Source organism: Oncorhynchus keta, chromosome 17, assembly GCF_023373465.1.
Source record: "Oncorhynchus keta strain PuntledgeMale-10-30-2019 chromosome 17, Oket_V2, whole genome shotgun sequence".
Lineage (NCBI taxonomy): Eukaryota > Metazoa > Chordata > Actinopteri > Salmoniformes > Salmonidae > Oncorhynchus > Oncorhynchus keta.
The window spans coordinates 38,213,993-38,233,041 of record NC_068437.1 but is presented as its reverse complement, the minus strand read 5'-3'; the positions used below and the strand labels follow the sequence as shown (position 1 = coordinate 38,233,041).

Sequence of the window (19,049 nt, the reverse complement as noted above, 5' to 3'; positions counted from 1 at the left end):
TCAAGACAACTGGGAATTCTGAAAAAAACAAGGTCGGATCATGACGTCAGTTATCTTCAGGTCGGGGCTCTGGAAAGAGGCCTGAGTTCCTGACATGGAATTCCAAGTTGGATGAACATTCTAAATGTATTTTCCCAGTCAAAGCCTGTTTTTTTTCAGAGTTCCCAGTTGTCTTGAACTCACTGAAGTCTGAGATTTCCCAGTTCTGCGTTTCCAGTTGTTTTTAACGCGGCAGAAGTCATGCTGGATTGACAGCATGGCCAATGTATTCAACCTTTCCTGGCCCCTGGTGTTGCATGTGAATGTTTATCCTTTTAAGCTTGGAAAAGAGACCTTTAAACCAAGAATTGGACCACACACCCTCTCCACTGAATAGCAGGCTAGTGATTGCTTTGCAATGCTTTCAATTAGCCACTGATTCCTTCCAAACCACTCATTGTTGAATTGGCCATTTCCAACTTGTTGTGTAATGTTTATGTCCAATGGCCGATGAGCACCGATGCGTTTTGTCTATAATTTTGCTTCATATGACAAGGATTGAAAAGGATTTGCCAGTAGATTGCGGACTTGATTCATGGTGATGACTGTTTGTCCAGCTTGCTAGCTAAGATTTTGAAAGTAGCTACGGTAGGTATAATGTTATTTGATGTCATTGTATCTATGGCCAATGAACTTGAGGCTTCTTGGATGGGCACTTTTAATGTAAATCTATGGCAGCACACAAGGGGCTTGAATTTTCGAGTTCTCCCTGTAGATTTTTCAGTGACCATGAGTTTCACCATGAGTGACAAAACACTGAACCAATCACGGCGCAACTAGAGAACATTACCAACCCCTACACTTGTTATTTTCTACTGGCTGTCCCACCACCACAGAAAGCAGCACACCATATGTGAATTGATTTCCCCCCATCTATCGTCAGAGTTCATACTGCTAGGTGACCTAAATTGGGATATACTTAACACCCCGGCCACCCTACAATCTAAACTAGATGCCCTCAATCTCACACAAACTATCAAAGAACCTACCAGGTACAACCTCAAATCCGTAAACATGTGCACCATCTTAGATATCATCCTGACCAACTTTCCCTCTAAATACACCTCTGCTGTTTTCAACCAGGATGTCAGCGATCACTCCCTCATTGCCTACGTCCGTTACGACCACGATCACTGTCAAATGCTCCCTAAAACACTTCTGCGAGCAGGCCTTTGTAATCCACCTGGCCCGGGTATCCTGGAAGGATATTGACCTCATCCCGTCAGTGGAGGATGCCTGGTTGTTCTTTAAAAGTACTTTCCTCACCATCTTAAATAAGGATGCCCCTTTCAAAAAAATGTAGAACTAGGAACAGATTGGTTCACTCCAGACTTGACTGCCCTTGACCAGCACAAAAACACCCTGTGGCGTACTGCACTAGCATCGAATAGTCCCCGCAATATGCAACTTTTCAGGGAAGTCAGGAACCAATTCACACAGTCAGTTAGGAAAGCAAAGGCTAGCTTTTTCAAACAGAAATTTGCAACCTGCAGCACTAATTCCAAAACGTTTTGGGACTCTGTAAAGTCCATGGGACACTGTATAGAATAAGAGTACCTCCTCCCAGCTGCCCACTGGACTGAGACGAGGAAACACTGTTACCACTGATAAATCCACGATAATTGAGAATTTCAATAAGTATTTCTCTACGGCTGGCCATGCTTTCCACCTGGCAACCCCAACCCCGGCCAACAGCTCGGCACCCCCCGCTTCTCCTTCATCCAAATCCAGACAGCTGATGTTCTGAAAGAGCTGAAAAATCTGGATCCCTACAAATCAGCTGGGCTAGACAATCTGGACCCTCTCTTCCTAAAATTACCCTCACTAACTTTAAGCGTCAGCTGTCAGAGCAGCTTAGCGATCGCTGCAGCGGTACGCAGCCCATTGTCACGATCGCCGTCATCGTGGAAATGACCGGACCAAGTTGCAACATGGTGAGCGTACATTTTTCTTTATTATAAATGTCGCCAACAAAACAAGAAACAACAAAAACAAACGTGAAGCTTCCTAGGGCTATACGGGCCACTAACAAATACAACTACCCACAAAATACAAAAGGGAAAAAGGCTGCCTAAGTATGATTCCCAATCAGAGACAACGATAGACAGCTGTCCCTGATTGAGAACCATACCCGGCCAAAACATAGAAACACAGAACATAGAGTTTCCCACCCGAGTCACACCATGACCAACCAAACATAGAGAATAAAAATATTTCTACAGTCAGGGCGTGACAGTACCCCCCGCAAAGGTGCGGACTCTGGCCGCAAACCTGACACTATAGGGGAGGGTCCGGGTGGGCATCTACCTCGGTGGCGGCTCCGGTGCGGGATGCAGACCCCACTCCGCCTCTGGCTCCCCCCACTTTGGTGGCGCCCCTGGTGCGGGGACCCTCGTCGCAGGCCCCGGATTGGGGAACCTGCGGATCGACGCTGGAGGCTTCGTGCCATGGATCCTCACTGCAGGCTCCGTGCCATGGATCATCACTGGAGGCTCTGTGCCATGGATCATCACTGGAGGCTTCATGCCATGGATCATCACTGGAGACTTCGTACCATGGATCATCACTGGAGGCTTTGGGCCATGGATCATCACTGGAGGCTTCGTGCCATGGATCATCACTGGAGGCTTCGGGCCATGGATCATCACTGGAGGCTTCCTACGTGGAGCTGGAACAGATCTCACCGGCCTGAGGAGACGTACTGGCAGCCTAGTGTGTGGAGCTGCCACGGGGCTTACCAGGCTGGGGAGACATACTGGAGGCCTGGTACGTGGAGCCGGAACAGGTCTCACCGGCCTGAGGAGACGTACTGGCAGCCTAGTGCGTGGAGCTGCCACGGGGCTTACCAGGCTGGGGAGACATACTGGAGGCCTGGTACGTGGAACCGGAACAGGTCTCACCGGACTGGGGAGATGCACTGGAAGCCTGGTGCGTGGAGCAGGCAGCAGATACACTGGGCCGTGGAGGTGCACTGGAGGTCTCAAGCGTAGAGCTGGCACAACCCGTCCTGGCTGGATGGTTACTTTCGCCCAGCAAATGTTGGGCGCTAGCACAGGACGCACTGGGCTGTGCAGATGCACCGGAGACGCACTGGAGTCCAGGAGCACTGAGCCGGCACCATCCGTCCTGGCTGGATGCCCACTCTAGCCCGTCCAATACGGGGAGCTGAAATGTAGCGCACGGGGCTGTGAACACGCACTGGAGACACCGTGCAGTTGTTCTCAACTGGCCTACCTGCTGAAACTCCTCACTCAAGAAAGCGAAAAAGAGACCATGTTTGAATGCGGCTTAATTAACTCATTTTTTTTTGTTCTTTACAATGTTTGCAAACTGATATGTGACACGTATTACTGCCAAAATAACATGCAAAACATACATCAAAAAAGAATACAACATTTTATATATTGTTTTGGGGGGGCTCTGCCTGAATGACGGGTCGCCACTCATTGCCAGATTATGTTGTATATTCATGTTTTTGGCCAAAGCATAAATTGGAGACAGAAAAAACACTTCAAAACCTCACCTCAAACAGATGTTTAAAAAATTCTAGCTATTTCATCTTAGAGGATGTCATCTTGAGGAGGATGAGCTGGCCAATCAACAGTCTACTTGTATGAATATTGTTAATAACCAGTAAACACCCATTCTTTTGTTGTGGTAAGTCCACACCATTCCAACACAGAAAATCTGCTTTTCGAAATACTTAATTACCATTTGTTGGAAGGAAAACTATTACACTCATATTGTAATTAATTATAGGTCATATTTAATAGAAATCAGGAAACAATGGACAGTTACTTTAAAGGGTAAATGACAGAAAAATATAATAGTAGCATATACTAACCAATTGCATAAGTAGGCTAGCCTATTCATAACTGGCTGTTCATGACTGCACATATAGAGAATGCAATAATACATTGACCAACGTTTGACTCGGTAATGCACACTTTATTACAGTATGGTCTACTGGTTGCAGGAGCACATTTGGAAAATGGTAGAATGGCTTGTATATTGAAAGAATTATTGTGCCTTGACATAGGTACTTATAAAACCCTACACATTGGCCAAGCAGGTGTCCAGATGGGCAGTGCATGTTGGGAAGGGCCATATTTACAGAATGCTTAATTTAGACTTCATGACATGGCTTATAAACAAGTGATATAAATTGTTTATTTAAATGAGGCATGGCATTGCAATGAGTCACTGCTGTTGTGCTGTTGAAATCAGACAGTGAGTTCTTTCTTTCAACTTTCTTTCTTCGTCTGAAACATGTTCTGTACCTTAACTTTTCAACTTGTAGGAAAACATCAGACTTTACAACACAAGTCCATGGTTTTATATCTTACACATGCATGCCCTGAGTATCAGATGTGTCCATTTATGTTCCTGTTGTGCAGATTACACAGTGCAGTCAGCTAAAGAAAGGTTATGTGCCTAATTGTGAAGCAAACTGGCCTGGTTATATGCCCAGTCCAAAACAGTGTATGTGTGTGTGTGTGCAGAGTCTTATTCATAAATCTATGCATGTGTGCGTGTGTTTGATGCCTCCAACTACAGGTGTCTGTTGTTGCTGCTAAGCAGTTTGGGGTAGGCTGTCCCAATGGAGCGCCCGTGCCTGACCACCACCACCTCCAGCTGACATTCGTCAATGTTGACCACCACTGTGGTGCTCCGATGTGTGTTGATGAGGAAGATGATGGTGTACAGGGCCATCTCAAACTCCGGACTGGCCCCCACGAAGGCACTGCCCACCGGCTTCACCAAACCGTGCCAGCTGAACTGGAGGTTCAGGACGTGGTCGTCTTGGTCAGGCTGTGTGTGTGTGAGTAAGTGAGAAAGAGTGAGGGACATCTTTGTTAGACAAAAGTAAATTAATACAATTGGGTTGTGTGGGTTGGGAACAAGCATAATTTAACATGTTTAAAGCTGCAGTGAGAGTGAAGTTTTTGATATCCTGTCAAAGTAAAGGAAATGTTGATCAATGTTACGTTTGAAAAGGGCTGTTAGGACGCTTACTATGTCATGGTCCCTGGCTTTGTATCCCTTGTAGTCCAAGTTCCTGCTCTTCTCCTGCAGGTAGAACTGGACCCAGTTATGGAAACCAGCAATCTCATTTCCGAATTTAGTCTCTCCAACAAACACATGCTCAAATCCGCACGAGTCCTTACTGTCAAATGAACAACACAAAACATATTATTAACTGTGTAATAGCCTGACTATTCGATAAGCTATAAAGGCCTGGGGAAAGTTGTGTAGTATAAATAAAACCCTCCTCTCTCCCTCGCACTGGATCGCCTGGAGGTGAATTCATTATGCCGATTCTGTTGCAAAATGTTTCTAACATGGAACGGGAAGGGACCTACCTGAATTTGTCCAATAGAAACTCCCATTTTAGTTGCAAAATGTTGCATTTTGCAACTATTTGGACTAATGATTACAACCCTGCTCTTTCTCTTAGCTAGTGATGCGAGTGTGTGTTCTGTCATCAGTCTGTTGCGTGTAGAATATCCTAGCCTATTCATTGATGATAGGCCCGGCTAGAGGGAAAACACCCTATTCATTAGCAGTGTTGGGGAAGCTACTCTGAAAATATAGTTTACGAAGCTACTAATTACTTCAAACTGGAAGAAGTTAAGCTACACCAAAGCTACCCTTAAAAAACATAGTTTACTTAACCGGACACAGACATCTTGCTTCCAGACAAGCTAAACACCTTCTTCACCAACACCACGCTACCAAGGACTGTGGGCTCTCCTTCTCTATGGCCAAAGTGAGTAAGACATTTAAGTGTGTTAACCCTTGCAAGGCTGCTGGCCCAGACGGCATCCCTAGCCGCGTCCTCAGAGCATGCACAGACCAGCTGGCTGGAGTGTTTATGGACATATTCAATCTCTCCCTATCCCAGTCTACTGTCCCCACATGCTTCAATATGCCCACCATTGTTCCTGTACCCAAGAAATCAAAGGTAACTGAACTACATGACTATCGCCCTGTAGCACTCACTTCTGTCATCATGAAGTGCTTTCAGAGAATAGTCAAGGATCATATCACCTCCACCTTACCTGACACCCTAGACACACTTCAATTTATTTACCGCCCAATATATCCACAGACAATGCAATCGCCATCGCACTGCACACTGCCCTATCCCATCTGGACAAGAGGAATATCTATGTAAGAATGATGTTCATTGACTATAGCTCAGCATTCAACACTATAGTACCCTCCAAGCTCATCATTAAGCCCGGGGCCCTGGGTCTGAACCCCGCCCTATGCAACTAGGTCCTGAACTTCCTCATGGGCCGCCCCCAGGCGTTGAAGGTAGGAAACAACACCTCCACTTAGCTTATTTTCAACACAGGGGCCCCACAAGGGTGCGTGCTCAGCCCCCTCCTGTACTCCAGGTCCCTGTACTCCCAATCATCAAGTTTGCAAACGACACAACAGTAGTAGGCCTGATTACCGACAATGATGAGACAGCCTACAGGGAGAAGGTGAGGGCCCGAAAAATAAACTCTCACTCAACGTCGACAAAACAAAGGAGCTGATTCGTGGACTTCAGGAAACAGCACAGGGAGCACCCCACTATCCACATTGACCGGAGCGCAGTGGAGAAGGTGAAAAGCTTCAAGTTCCTTTGCGTACACATCACTGACAAACTGAAATGGTCCACCCACACAGACAGTGTTGTGAAGGACTCAAACTCAGTATGCTGAAGAAATTTGGCTTGGCACCTAAAATCCTCAAACTTTTACAGATGCACAATCGAGAGCATTCTGTCAGGCTGTATCACTGCCTGGTATGGTAACTGCACTGCCCACAACCGCAGGGCTCTCCAGAGGGTGGTGCGGTCTGTCCATCGCATCACCGGACCAAACTACCTACCTTCCAGGACACCTACAGCACCCAATGTCACAGGAAGGCTAAAAATCATCAAGGACAACAACCACCCAAGCCACTGCCTGTTCACCCAGCTATCATCCCGAAGGCGAGCATCAGTACATGTGCATCAAAGCTGGTGTAACCGATGTGAAATGGCTAGCTAGTTAGCTGTGGTGCGCGCTAATAACGTTTCAATCGGTGCCGTCACTCGCTCGGAGACCTTGAAGTAGTGGTTCCCCTTGCACTGCAAGGGCTGCAGCTTTTGTGGCGCGATGGGTAACGATGCTTCATGGGTGACTGTTGCCGGTGTGTGCAGAGGGTCCCTGGTTCGAGCCTGGGTCGGGGCGAGGGGACGGACGAAAGTTAAACTGTTATATTGATGCTGTTGACCCGGATCACTGGTTGCTGCGGAAAAGGAGGAGGTCAAAAGGGGTTTGAGTGTAAACCGATGTGAAATGACTAGCTAGGTAGCGGTAGTGCGCGCGTTTCAATCGGTGATGTCACTCGCTCTGAGACCTTGAAGTAGTGGTTCCCCTTGCTTTGCAAGGGCCGTGGCTTTTGTGGAGCGATGGGTAACGATGCTTCGTGGGTGTTAGTTGTCTATGTTGTGCAGAGGGTCCCTGGTTCCAGGGCCCGGGTAGCGGCGAGGGGATGGACTAAAGTTAAACTGTTACACTGGAACCAAGAGACTGAAAAACAGCTTCTATCTCAAGGCCATCAGACTGTTAAATAGCCATCAGTAGCACCTTAGAGGCTGATGCCCTCTATACATAGACTTGAAATCACTGGCCACTTTAATAATGGAACACTGGTCACTTTAATAATGTTTACATATTTTGCATTCCTCATCTCATAAGTATATACTGTATTCTATACTACTGTATCTTAGTCCATGCCGCTCCGACATTGCTCGTCCAAATAGTTATATATTCTTAATTCCTTTACTATACTCTGGATTTGTGTGTATTGTTGTGAAATTGTCAGATATTACTTGTTCGATATTACTGCACTGTTCGAGCTAGAAACACAAGCATTTCCCCACACCCGCAATAGCATCTGCAAAACAGGTATATGTGACCAATACAATTGGATTTGATTTGATTTAAAGTTACTCTGAAAAAAGTTGTTCACTTAATCCAAACTACTTTGTGGTAAAATATCATATCTGAAATCTAAAATGTCTTAGACTACAAATTACAAGAACAGATCACTCTGAAGTCAGATGTTAACAGAATGAGTAAGTTAGCCTATAAAACACAAAAACTATAGTTCAAGTGAGAATAAGGCAGGTTTCACGACAAAAAATAAAGGACATTTTTGCCTTCAAAAAACGTAGTGTGGAGTTCCAGTTGTTAACTCAACTACTAAATACGAGAAAAGTAACTACTGAAAACACAACCAAGATTTGAATTTAGTTCATCTACCACCAAGCTACTGCAAAATGTAGAAAAATTAGAAGTTCAAATACATGTAGTTCACTACTACCCAACACCGTTCCTTACAAAAAACATTGATGTATTTGGAGACTTCCCATTTCAGATCAGTGCAGATGATAGTCTACACTTTCTCCTGGGACTGTGTTTCAAATAAAGAGTGTTAGCTGAACAAATCATGCGTTCAATACAAGTTTCTGGGATGGACATGATTGCAGCAAAAGTGAGTTTAGTTTGTGTTTGATGAACGTTTGAAACCCTGTAGATTATGTGAATGATTTAATTGTTATCTTTATGCGTATGTGAAATGTCAGAACTCGTCTTCTCTTCTTTGACAAATTAATTCCTTTTTGACATTATTTGCCATGAGCACTTGTTCACTGTGTACCATGTCATATTTAGTTATCCTTTGTGCATCCCTTTGATAGTATGTTGTTTATTGCAGAACTAGCATACGTTGTACAATTGCAGCATGTTTTCTGTTGCAAAATGTTTCACTATGGTGTGCACTAATGAATACTCCCCAATTCTTACCTTCCACTTCTGTAGTAGAGGTCGAACCAGATGGTGTACAGCTGACGCTTGAACGTCCTCAGATCTGATTGGGAGTGGCCCTTGCTAACCAGATACCTGTGGGCATGCTGTGGGAAAAACATACATAAATAAATTCACTAGGTGACACACACCAAACTCCTCTCTGTCCATATTGTCAATGTGAGATGTCACAATGACTAATAGTCTTATGCATAAGAGGGCAAAATACAATTTGACAGAAATTGTGATTTACTTGCCTGTTTAATTTTCTTAGAAATGTTCATCTTAAAATGCTAAGTTGTATTAAACACATTTTGTACATGTGTCCCCACAGGCTGTAAGGTCTTTATTTGAGAAAGAGGCCCTAGCCAAGACAGCGTGCCAAGACTCTCCAGATGTTTTAGATGTACTGCATTGTTGCCTGTGTTTTTCTCCTAACATCGTGGCCATGGTCATCCAAGAACAGAGTGTGACAGGAAGAGCCAATACTCCCTCTAGAGTTTGGTTTCACAGAGTAGCTACTGACCTTATGTAGAGCATGGGAGTCCACTCACAAACACTCTGTTCAGGCAAACCCAAAAGCACTTATGCATATAGCTTAGGGCAGGGAATTGCCAGGGACCTCACAATACTTTGGTGCCAATATGATTTGTATTGCGAATCTGTATCACAATTTTTTATGTATCACAATTCTATATGTATTGCAATTTGATACTGCGATTTTATTGTGATCCGATGTTCCAAACATATTGCTCACTAACTGTCTGCTGCAGAGGAACAAGTAATACTTACTACATATCTTGCATTACCCATCTCTGACATTGCTCATCCATATATTTTTATATTAATTTCATTCCTTTACTAGATTTGTGTGTATTGGTATAAGTTGTGTAATTGTTAGATATTACTTGTTAGATATTACTGCACTGTCGGAGGAAGAAGCACAAGCATTTCACTACACCCGCAATAACATCTGCTAAACATGTGTATGTAACCAATAGAATTTGAATTGAAGAGAGAGAAGAGAGAGGAGAGAATTTGAAGAGAGAGACATGAGAAAGCAAGTTTTTGAGAAAAAAGTGTTCAAAACATGTTTTATTTGTTTTTACAAATCGATATTTGGAAGTCACAGTATCGATATGGAATCGGCGAAAATATACAATACTTCTGAAGCGAACCTCAGCCACGCTCTTAACAACTGAGCCACACAGGACCACTATACCAATTGTAGGCAATTTAGGTGACATGTTCTGCTGTACCTTCATGACCTCTGTGTTCAGAACGGCATCCAGGAAGAGATTGTTCTCTGTGACCTCTTCTCGGCTGACATACTCTGCCACGCCTGTTGACCTCTCATAGTTGTCCAGGAGCTTCATGAAGCCTGCAGCGGAATGTCGTTGAAGACATCAAATAAGAGATTTAAAGTTACAGAAAGCCATTAGAAAGGCATTTGAAAGTAATTTTTAAGTAATTATAAAGTCTCAGAAAAACACTAACAAGTGTAATCTATTTGAGACGACTTCAGTTCACTACTAAATTCAGTTCATATATTCAGTTCAAACAATTTGTTTGACAATTTTGATGTAGACACAGATACTTACGGGAGAAGGTAGTAATGGTCTTCAGTTTGTTCTCATTGACATTGGAGAAGAGAGGCGATGAGGCATGGTCCCTGGCATGGTTACTGCCTTGAGAGACATAGCCAGCTTTGCCCTGGAGTGGACGACACATACATACACCAACAACTAAACACTTCCCTCATGTCAAAATAACATAGGCTAGGCCTTCTTCTTATGTGACTTATTTCAGTATAAGGACAGGAGTTTTTCTTGAGCAAGCCTACATCTTAGGGAGGGGTATTTTATTAGGGACATTTCTGAGGTTTTCCTGTCCAGGAGGCCTAATTATGAGGGGCAAATTAGGGCCAGGAGTTTTTCCTGTCCAGCTCCTAATTATAGCCTGTAACTAATAATGGAATGTGTGTCAGGTAAGGTGGTCAGGGAAAACTCTAGTCATGGGGGCCCTAGTCATATCCCACCTGCACAGAAATGGTATAGTCAGTCCCAGGCTTCATGCGGTTCACATCCAGCTTCCAGAGCTCATTGAAGAGGTCTGACAACTCTTGGTTTATTGCCTGACTACAACAACAGGAGAGCAAAACATGTTTTATAATAAAGTGTAATAATTATGTTATAAGTATATAATAATCACGTATAGAAATATTGTCATAACCAGATCAGTAATGTCCATGTAAACAATAGTTACTAAGGCTTTTAAATCCATGTTGAACCCATCATGATTCTGAATGAAGCAACAGTGAACTGTGATCTTTACTCTACCCCAGGTTAGTTTTGTTTTCCTTAAAATTGCCTATTATAAAAGCATGTTGGTGTCTGAGAAAAGCACTAAATACTATGTATTATTTGTACATTTCTAAAAACGCAGACCCTTGAAAGTAGTCATGAACCAATAGTGTTTGTCTATTCATTGGATTTGCTTTTAATTCTTTTGATTTCTGTTATTATTGTATAATACAGAATATCTCGTGAATATTTTAGAAATATCCACATTCATATAATAATAACAGTAAATGCAATGAAATCGGATGGTTTAAACTAAAGGCTACATTAGACTGGATTATGTGCTAGATTATCAGAAACACAGATGAACAGTAGAGTGAGCAAATGTCATCTCCAGCGATTCATATACCTTGCTGCATCCAAAGGGGGGAACACCACTGCCAGCAAAATGACAAGCAATCCACAGCCTAGCAGAGCAGACCTGTAGATTACACCATTTTAAACATAATATTGTGGTAACAGATTTCCATAGAAAGGTTTTAAAACATGGATGCATTCAATTCCTTTAATAAATCGAAAAAGTAAAAAATAAAAATAAAATAAAAACTCTAAATTAACTGATTGACTCCATGGTGAATCCATAACCTATTGACAATCACTATTGAAAGATGTTGGTTATGCATGTAGTGCATGTTTTGGACTTTTCTCACTACTCTATGGCAATAACATACATAACAACATTCTTCATAAATTACGCAATGGAGAACAGAACAGAGTGCAAACACAGGCAACATTCTCAACTTGTTCAGACATGGTTCAGTCAGTGATGTTTTTAAATGAATGCAGTGAAAGTTATGCTGTGATTCTAAAAAAACTAAATAGTTTCAGAGTAAAAACATTTATGTAAAATAAAACGTTCTTACCGTAGTGCCATAGTACCTCCAAATGTAGGCTTTTTGTAGTTTACAATTTGAGGTACAGAGGTATGCTGTGTTCAAAGTTGTCTTGAACGATTGCAACAATAACTCTGTCCCTCCACCCGAAACACTGTATATACATACATACAGTCGACAAAATACATGGTCACAAACCGCGCGTGCGCATAGAGGAACAAACTGTGTAGCAAATGGCTGTGGTTGTAAGTAGGCTATAGCCAAAGCGCAATTGCATTTCTGTTGAAAATAGTCACAACAGCTAATTATTTTGGCGGACTGGTCATTTATTTTTATTCAAATAACAGGCCTCTTAAAGATGCCCTATCTAGAAATCGCACCGCCATTTCCTGGTTGCTTAACTTATAATTGTTCACCTAATTTCAGTGTATGTGACAAAACAAGCAAGTAACGTTATAGTGTAGAAAATGACTCTACCATCTAAAGCGCTGTGAAATATCTTTACCACAACCAAAAATGTATTATGTTCAGCTGTTTGAAGCTGGTGTACCAAACCAAAAGTAAAAGATGCAAAAACAGCGCTGGTAGTGGCCGGGGACTTTAAAACCTCTACAGGATGGGTGTCCCTATACCGGGACAGTTGAGCTAACCTGCATGCGCTAATGTGATTAGCATGACAGTTGTAAGTAACAGCAAACTTTCCAGGACATAGACATTTCTTATATGGGCAGAGAGCTTAAATTCTCGTGAATCTAACTGCACTGTCCAATTTACAGTAGCTACTACAGTGAATAAATACCATACTATTGTATGTGGAGAGTGCTGTGCTCTGATGTGTCATCCTGTGGGCCCCAGAGATCAAATGTTGCATAGTTATGTTTGATAAAATCTATTTTTATATTCAAATGTAGGTACTAGGTTCTACAGTTTGAACCCCTGCTGTCTCTGGCTCCACACCCATCCCGCCCGGGCCATCTAGATGTATAAGCTAATGATCCATCATGTATGACATTCCTGGGAGTGTGTAAACTTCAATTTTGTATTACCATATAATTTTTCTATGTTCTCTATAGTTATGTACTTGAAAATGTATCAATTGATCAATTCAGCACATTTGGGCAGACTTGATACAAAATATTGTCCAGTATTGCCATGCTTCACTGGATCAATCTGAAACTTTGCAAACACACTGCTGTTATCTAGTGGCCAAAATCTAAATTGCGCCTAAACTGCAATAATACATTATAGCATTTCTCTTGAATTTCAAAGATGATGGAACAAAAAAAGAACATTATTATGTATTATCTTTTACCAGATCTAATGTGTTATATTCTGCTACATTCATTTCACATTTCCACAAACTTCAAAGTGTTTCTTTTCAAATGGATATGCATATCCTTGCTTCAGGTCCTGAGCTACAGACAGATAAATTTGGGTATGTCATTTTAGGCAAAAATTGAAAAAAAGGGTACGATCCTTAAGTGTTAGTGCAGACAAATTTAAATCCTTTAGACCTAATTTCTAACATCATGTCACATGTGCAACCAAAGGAAAAAAAATCTCTAGACCATCTTTACTCCACACACAGAGACGCGTGCAACTCTCTCCCTCGCCCTCCATTTGGAAAATCTGACCATAATTAAATACTCCTGATTCCTGCTTACAAGCAAAAACTAAAGCAGAAAGTACGTGACTCAATGACTACAGAACTGGTCAGATGATGCGGATGCTATGCTACAGGACTGTGCTAGTACAGACTGGAATATGTTTGAGGATTCATCCAATGGCATTGAGGAGAATACCACCTCAGTCAACGGCTTCATCAATAAGTGCTTTGACGATGTCATTCCCACAGTGAGCGTACGTACATATCCCAACCAGAAGCCATGGATTACAGGCAACATCCGCACCGAGCTAAAGGCTAGAGCTGCCGCTTTCAAGGAGTGGGACACTAATCTGGATGCTTATAAGAAATCCCGCAATGCCTTCCGACAAACATCAAACAAGCAAAGCGTCAATACAGGACTAAGATTGAATCCTACTACACCGCCTCTGACGATCGTCGGATCTGGCAGGACTTAAACTATTACGGACTATAAAGGGAAACACAGATGCGAGCTGCCCAGTGATGTGAGCCTACCAGATGGGCTAAATGCTTTCTATGCTCGCTTCGAGGCAAGCAAAACTGAAACATGCATGAGAGCACCAACTGTTCCGGATGACTGCGTGATCACGCTCTCCGTAGGTGATGTGAGCAAGACTTTTAAACAGGTCAGGATTCATAAGGCCGCGGAGCCAGACGGATTACCAGGACATGTACTCAGAGCATGCGTGGACCAACTGGCAAGTGTCTTCATTGACATTTTCAACCTCTCCCTGACCGAGTCTGTAATGTCTACATATTTCAAACAGACCACCATAGTCCCTGCACCCAAGAAAGTGAAGGTAACCTTCCTAAATGACTACCGCCCCGTAACACTCATGTCGGTAGCCATGAAGTGCTTTGAAAGGTTGGTCATGGCTCACATCAACACCATCATCCTGGAAACCCTAGACCCACTCCAACTCGCATACCACCCCAACAGTTCCACAGATGACACAATCTCAATCGCACTCCACACTGCCCTTTCTCACCTGGACAAAATGAACAGCTATGTGAGAATGCAGTTCATTGCCTACAGCTCAGCATTCACCACCACAGTGCCCGCAAAGCTCATCACTAAGCTAAGGACCCTGGGACTAAACACCTCCCTCTGCAACTGGATCCTGGACTTCCTTACGGGTCGCCCCCAGGTGGTAAGGGTAAGCAACAACATCTGCCACACTGATCCTCAACACGTGGGCCCCTCAGGGGTGTGTGCTTAGTTCCTGTTCACCCACGACTGCTTGGCCAAGCACGACTCCAACACCATCATTAAGTTTGCTGACAACACAACGGTGGTAGGCCTGATCACCGACAACGATGAGACAGCCTATAGGGAGGAGGTCAGAGACCTGGCAGTGTGGTGCCTGGACAAAAACCTCTCCCTCAAGATGAGCAAGGCAAAGGAGATGATCATGGACTACAGGAAAAGGAGGGCCGAACACGCTGTAGTGGAGCGGGTTGAGATTCAAGTTCGTTGGTGTCCACCTCACCAACAAACTATCATGGTCCAAACACACCAAGAAAGTTGTGAAGAGGGCACAGCAACACCTTTCCCCCCTCAGGAGACTGAAATGATTTGGCATGGGTCCCCAGATCCTCAAAAAGTTCAACAGCTGCACCATCGAGAGCATCCTGACCAGTTGCTGCATCTTCTGGTAAGGCAACTGCTCGGCATCCGACCATAAGACGCTAAAGAGGGTAGTGTGTACGGCCCAGTACATCACTTGGGCCAAGCTTGCTGTCATCCAGGACCTACATACTAGGCTGTGTCAGAGGAAGGTCCAAAAAATGGTCAAAGACTCCAGTCAACCAAGTCATGGACTCTTCTCTCTGCTACCGTACGGCAAGAGCTCCCGGAGCGCCAAGTCTAGGTCCAAAAGGCGCCTTAACAGCTTCTACCCCCAAGCCATAAGAAGGCTGAACAATTAGTCAAATGGATACCCAAACTATTTGCATTGATACCCCCCTTTGTTTTTACACTGCTGCTACTCGCTGTTTATTATCTATGCATAGTCACTTCAACCCTACCTACAAATTACCTCGACTAACCTGTACACCCGCACATTGACTCGGTACCAGTACCCCCTGTATATACAGTACCGGTCAAAAGTTTTAGAACACCTACTCATTCAAGGACTTTTCTTTCATTTTTACTATTTTCTACAATGTAGAGTAATATTGAAGACGTCAAAAATGTGAAATAACACATATGGAATCATGTAGTAACCAAAAAAGTGTTAAACAAATCAAAATATATTCTATATTTGAGATTCTTCAAATAGCCACTCTTTGCCTTGATGACAGCTTTGCACACTCTTGGCATTCTCTCAACCAGCTTCACTTGGAATGCTTTTCCAACAGTCTTAAAGGCGTTCCCACATATGCTGAGCACTTGTTGGTTGCTTTTCCTTCACTCTGCGGTCCGACTCATCCCAAACCATCTCAATTTGGCTGAAGTCAGGAGATTGTGGAGGCCAGGTCATCTGATTTAGCACTCCATCTCTCTCCTTCTTTGTCAAATAGCCCTTACACAGCCTGGAGGTGAGTTGGATAATTGTCCTGTTGAAAAACAAATGATAGTCCCACTAAGCCCAAATCAGATGGGATTGCTGTGGTAGTCATGATGGATAAGTGTGCCTTGAATTCTAAGTAAATTACAGTGTCATCAGCAAATCACACCTCCTCCTCCATGCTTTACGGTGGGAAATACACATGCAGAGATCATCCATTCACCCATACCGCATCCCACAATGACGCGATTGGAATAAAAAAAATCTCCAATTTGGACTCCAGACCAAAGGACAAATGTCCACTTGTCTAATGTTTCTTGGCCCAAGGAAGTATATTCTTCTTATTGTTGTTATTTAGTAGTGGTTTCTTTACAGCAATTCAACCATAAAAGCTTGATTCACACAGTCTCCTCTGAACAGTTGATGTTGAGATGTGTCTACTTGAACTCTGTAGAGCATTTATTTGGGCTGCAATTTCTGAGGCTGGTAATTCTAATGAATTTATCCTCTGCAGCAGAGGTAACTCTGGGTCTTTCTTTTCCTGTGGCAGTCCTCATGAGAGCCAGTTGCATCATAGAGCTTTATCATTTTTGCACATGAAGAAACTTTAAAAGTTCTTGAAATGTTCTGTATTGACTGACCTTCATATCTTAAAGTAATGATGGACTGTCGTTTCTCTTCGCTTTATTGAGCTGTTCTTGCCATAATATGGACTTGGTCTTTTACCAAATAGGGCTATCTTCTGTAAATCTACGATTATCGATAATTTCAATAAGCATTTTTCTACGGCTGGCCATGCTTTCCACCTGGCTACTCCTACCCCGGCCAACAGCTCTGTACCCCCTGCAGCAATTTGCCCAAGCCCCCTCCGCTTCTCCTTCACCCAAATCCAGACAGCTGATGTTCTGAAAGAGCTCCAAAATCTGTATCCCTACAAATCAGCTGGGCTAGACAATCTGGACCCTCTCTTTCTAAAATGATCAGCCGAAATATTTACAACCCCTATTACTAGCCTGTTCAACCTCTCTTTTGTATCGTCTGAGATCCCCAAAGATTGGAAAGCTGCCACAGTCATCGCCCTCTTCAAAGGGAGAGACACTCTAGACCCAAACTGTTATAGACCTATAGAATCCCACCGTACCTTCTCCACTACACAATCTGGTTTCCGAGCTGGTCACGGGTGCACCTCAGCCACGCTCAAGGTCCTAAACGAGATCATTACCGCTTTCGCTAGAAGACAGTACTGCACAGCCGTCTTCATCGACCTGGCCAATACTTCCGACCGTCAATCATCACATTCTTATCGGCAGACTCAACAACCTTGGTTTCTCAAATGACTGCCTTCCCTGGTTCACCAACTACTACTCAGATAGAGTTCAGTGTGTCAAATCGGAGGGCCTGTTGTCCGGGCCTCTGGTAGTCTCTATGTTGGTGCCACAGGGTTCAATTCTCAGACCGACTCTTTTCTCTGTATATATATCAATGATGTCGATATTGCTGCCGGTGATTCTCTGATCCACCTCTATGACACCATTCTGTATACATCTGGTCTTTCTTTGGACACTGTGCTAACAAACCTCCAAATGAGCTTCAATGCTATACAACACTCCTTCCGTGGCCTCAAACTGCTTTTAAGAGCATGTAAAACTAAATGCATGCTTTTCTTCCGATTTCTGCCCGCACCCACCTGCCCAACTAGCATCACTACTCTGGACGGTTTTGACTTAGAATATGTGGACAACTACAAATACTTAGGTGTCTGGTTAGACTGTAAACTCTCCTTCCAGACTCACATTAAACATCTCCAATCCAAAATTAAATCAAGAATTGGCTTCCTATTTCGCAACAAAGTCTCCTCCACTCATGCTGCCTAACTACCCTCGTAAAACTGACTATCCTACCAATCCTTGACTTCGACGTTGTCATTTACAAATTAGCCTCCAACACTCTACTCAGCAAATTGGATATAGTCTATCACAGTGCCATCCGTTTTGTCACCAAAGCCCCATATACTACACACCACTGTGACCTGTATGCTCTCGTTGGCTGGCCATTGCTACATATTCGTTGCCAAACCCACTGGCTCCAGGTCATCTATAAGTCTTTGCAAGGTAAAGCCCCGCCTTAGCTCACTGGTCACCATAGCAACACCCACCAGTAGCACACCCTCCAGCAGGTATATTTCACTGGTCATCCCCAAAGCCAACACTTCCTTTTGCCGCCTTTCCTTCCAGTTCTCTGCTGCCAATGACTGGAATGAATTGTAAAAATCTCTGAAGCTGAACTCTTATATCTCCCTCTCTAACTTTAAGCATCAGCTGATCACTGAACCTGTACACAACCAATCTGTAAATAGCACACCCAACTACCTCATCCCCATATCATTTATGTTCTTGCTATTTTGCACCCCAGTAGCTCCACTTGCACATCATCATCTGCACATCTATCACTCCAGTGTTAATGCAAAATTTTAGTTATGTCACTTCTATGGCCTATTTATCACCCTAATCTTCTACATTTGCACACACTGTACATAGATTGTTCTATTGTGTTATTGACTGTACGTTTGTTTATCCCATGTGTAACTGTGTTGTTTTTGTCTCACTGCTTTGCTTTTTCCTGGCCAGGTTGCAGTTGTAAATGAGAACTTGCTCTCAACTGGCCTACCTGGTTAAGTAAAGGTGAAATAAAAATAAATAAAAAGGACCCCCCCCCCCATATCAGGCCCCAGAACCAGTCCACCCCAAGCAACAGGCTCTGCTGTTTGGTCATCTTGCTGGTGACAATACAGTTGTAGAGACCCCGCCCTATGC

The 19,049-nt window shown here is 43.4% G+C and overlaps 1 protein-coding gene across 1 annotated transcript; it reads right to left on the bottom strand.

The window, feature by feature from the left end:
- Positions 1-3,782: 3,782 nt before the first annotated feature.
- On the bottom strand, positions 3,783-12,280 carry endouc (endonuclease, polyU-specific C). Its single transcript, XM_035789751.2, has 8 exons — positions 12,112-12,280; positions 11,598-11,669; positions 10,927-11,026; positions 10,490-10,601; positions 10,148-10,269; positions 8,889-8,995; positions 5,056-5,206; positions 3,783-4,851 (listed from the first exon to the last, which is right to left on the bottom strand). The coding sequence occupies exons 1-8, from the start codon at positions 12,120-12,122 to the stop codon at positions 4,591-4,593; spliced, it is 936 nt and encodes a 311-aa protein (XP_035645644.1). The 5' UTR covers positions 12,123-12,280; the 3' UTR covers positions 3,783-4,590.
- Positions 12,281-19,049: the final 6,769 nt, after the last annotated feature.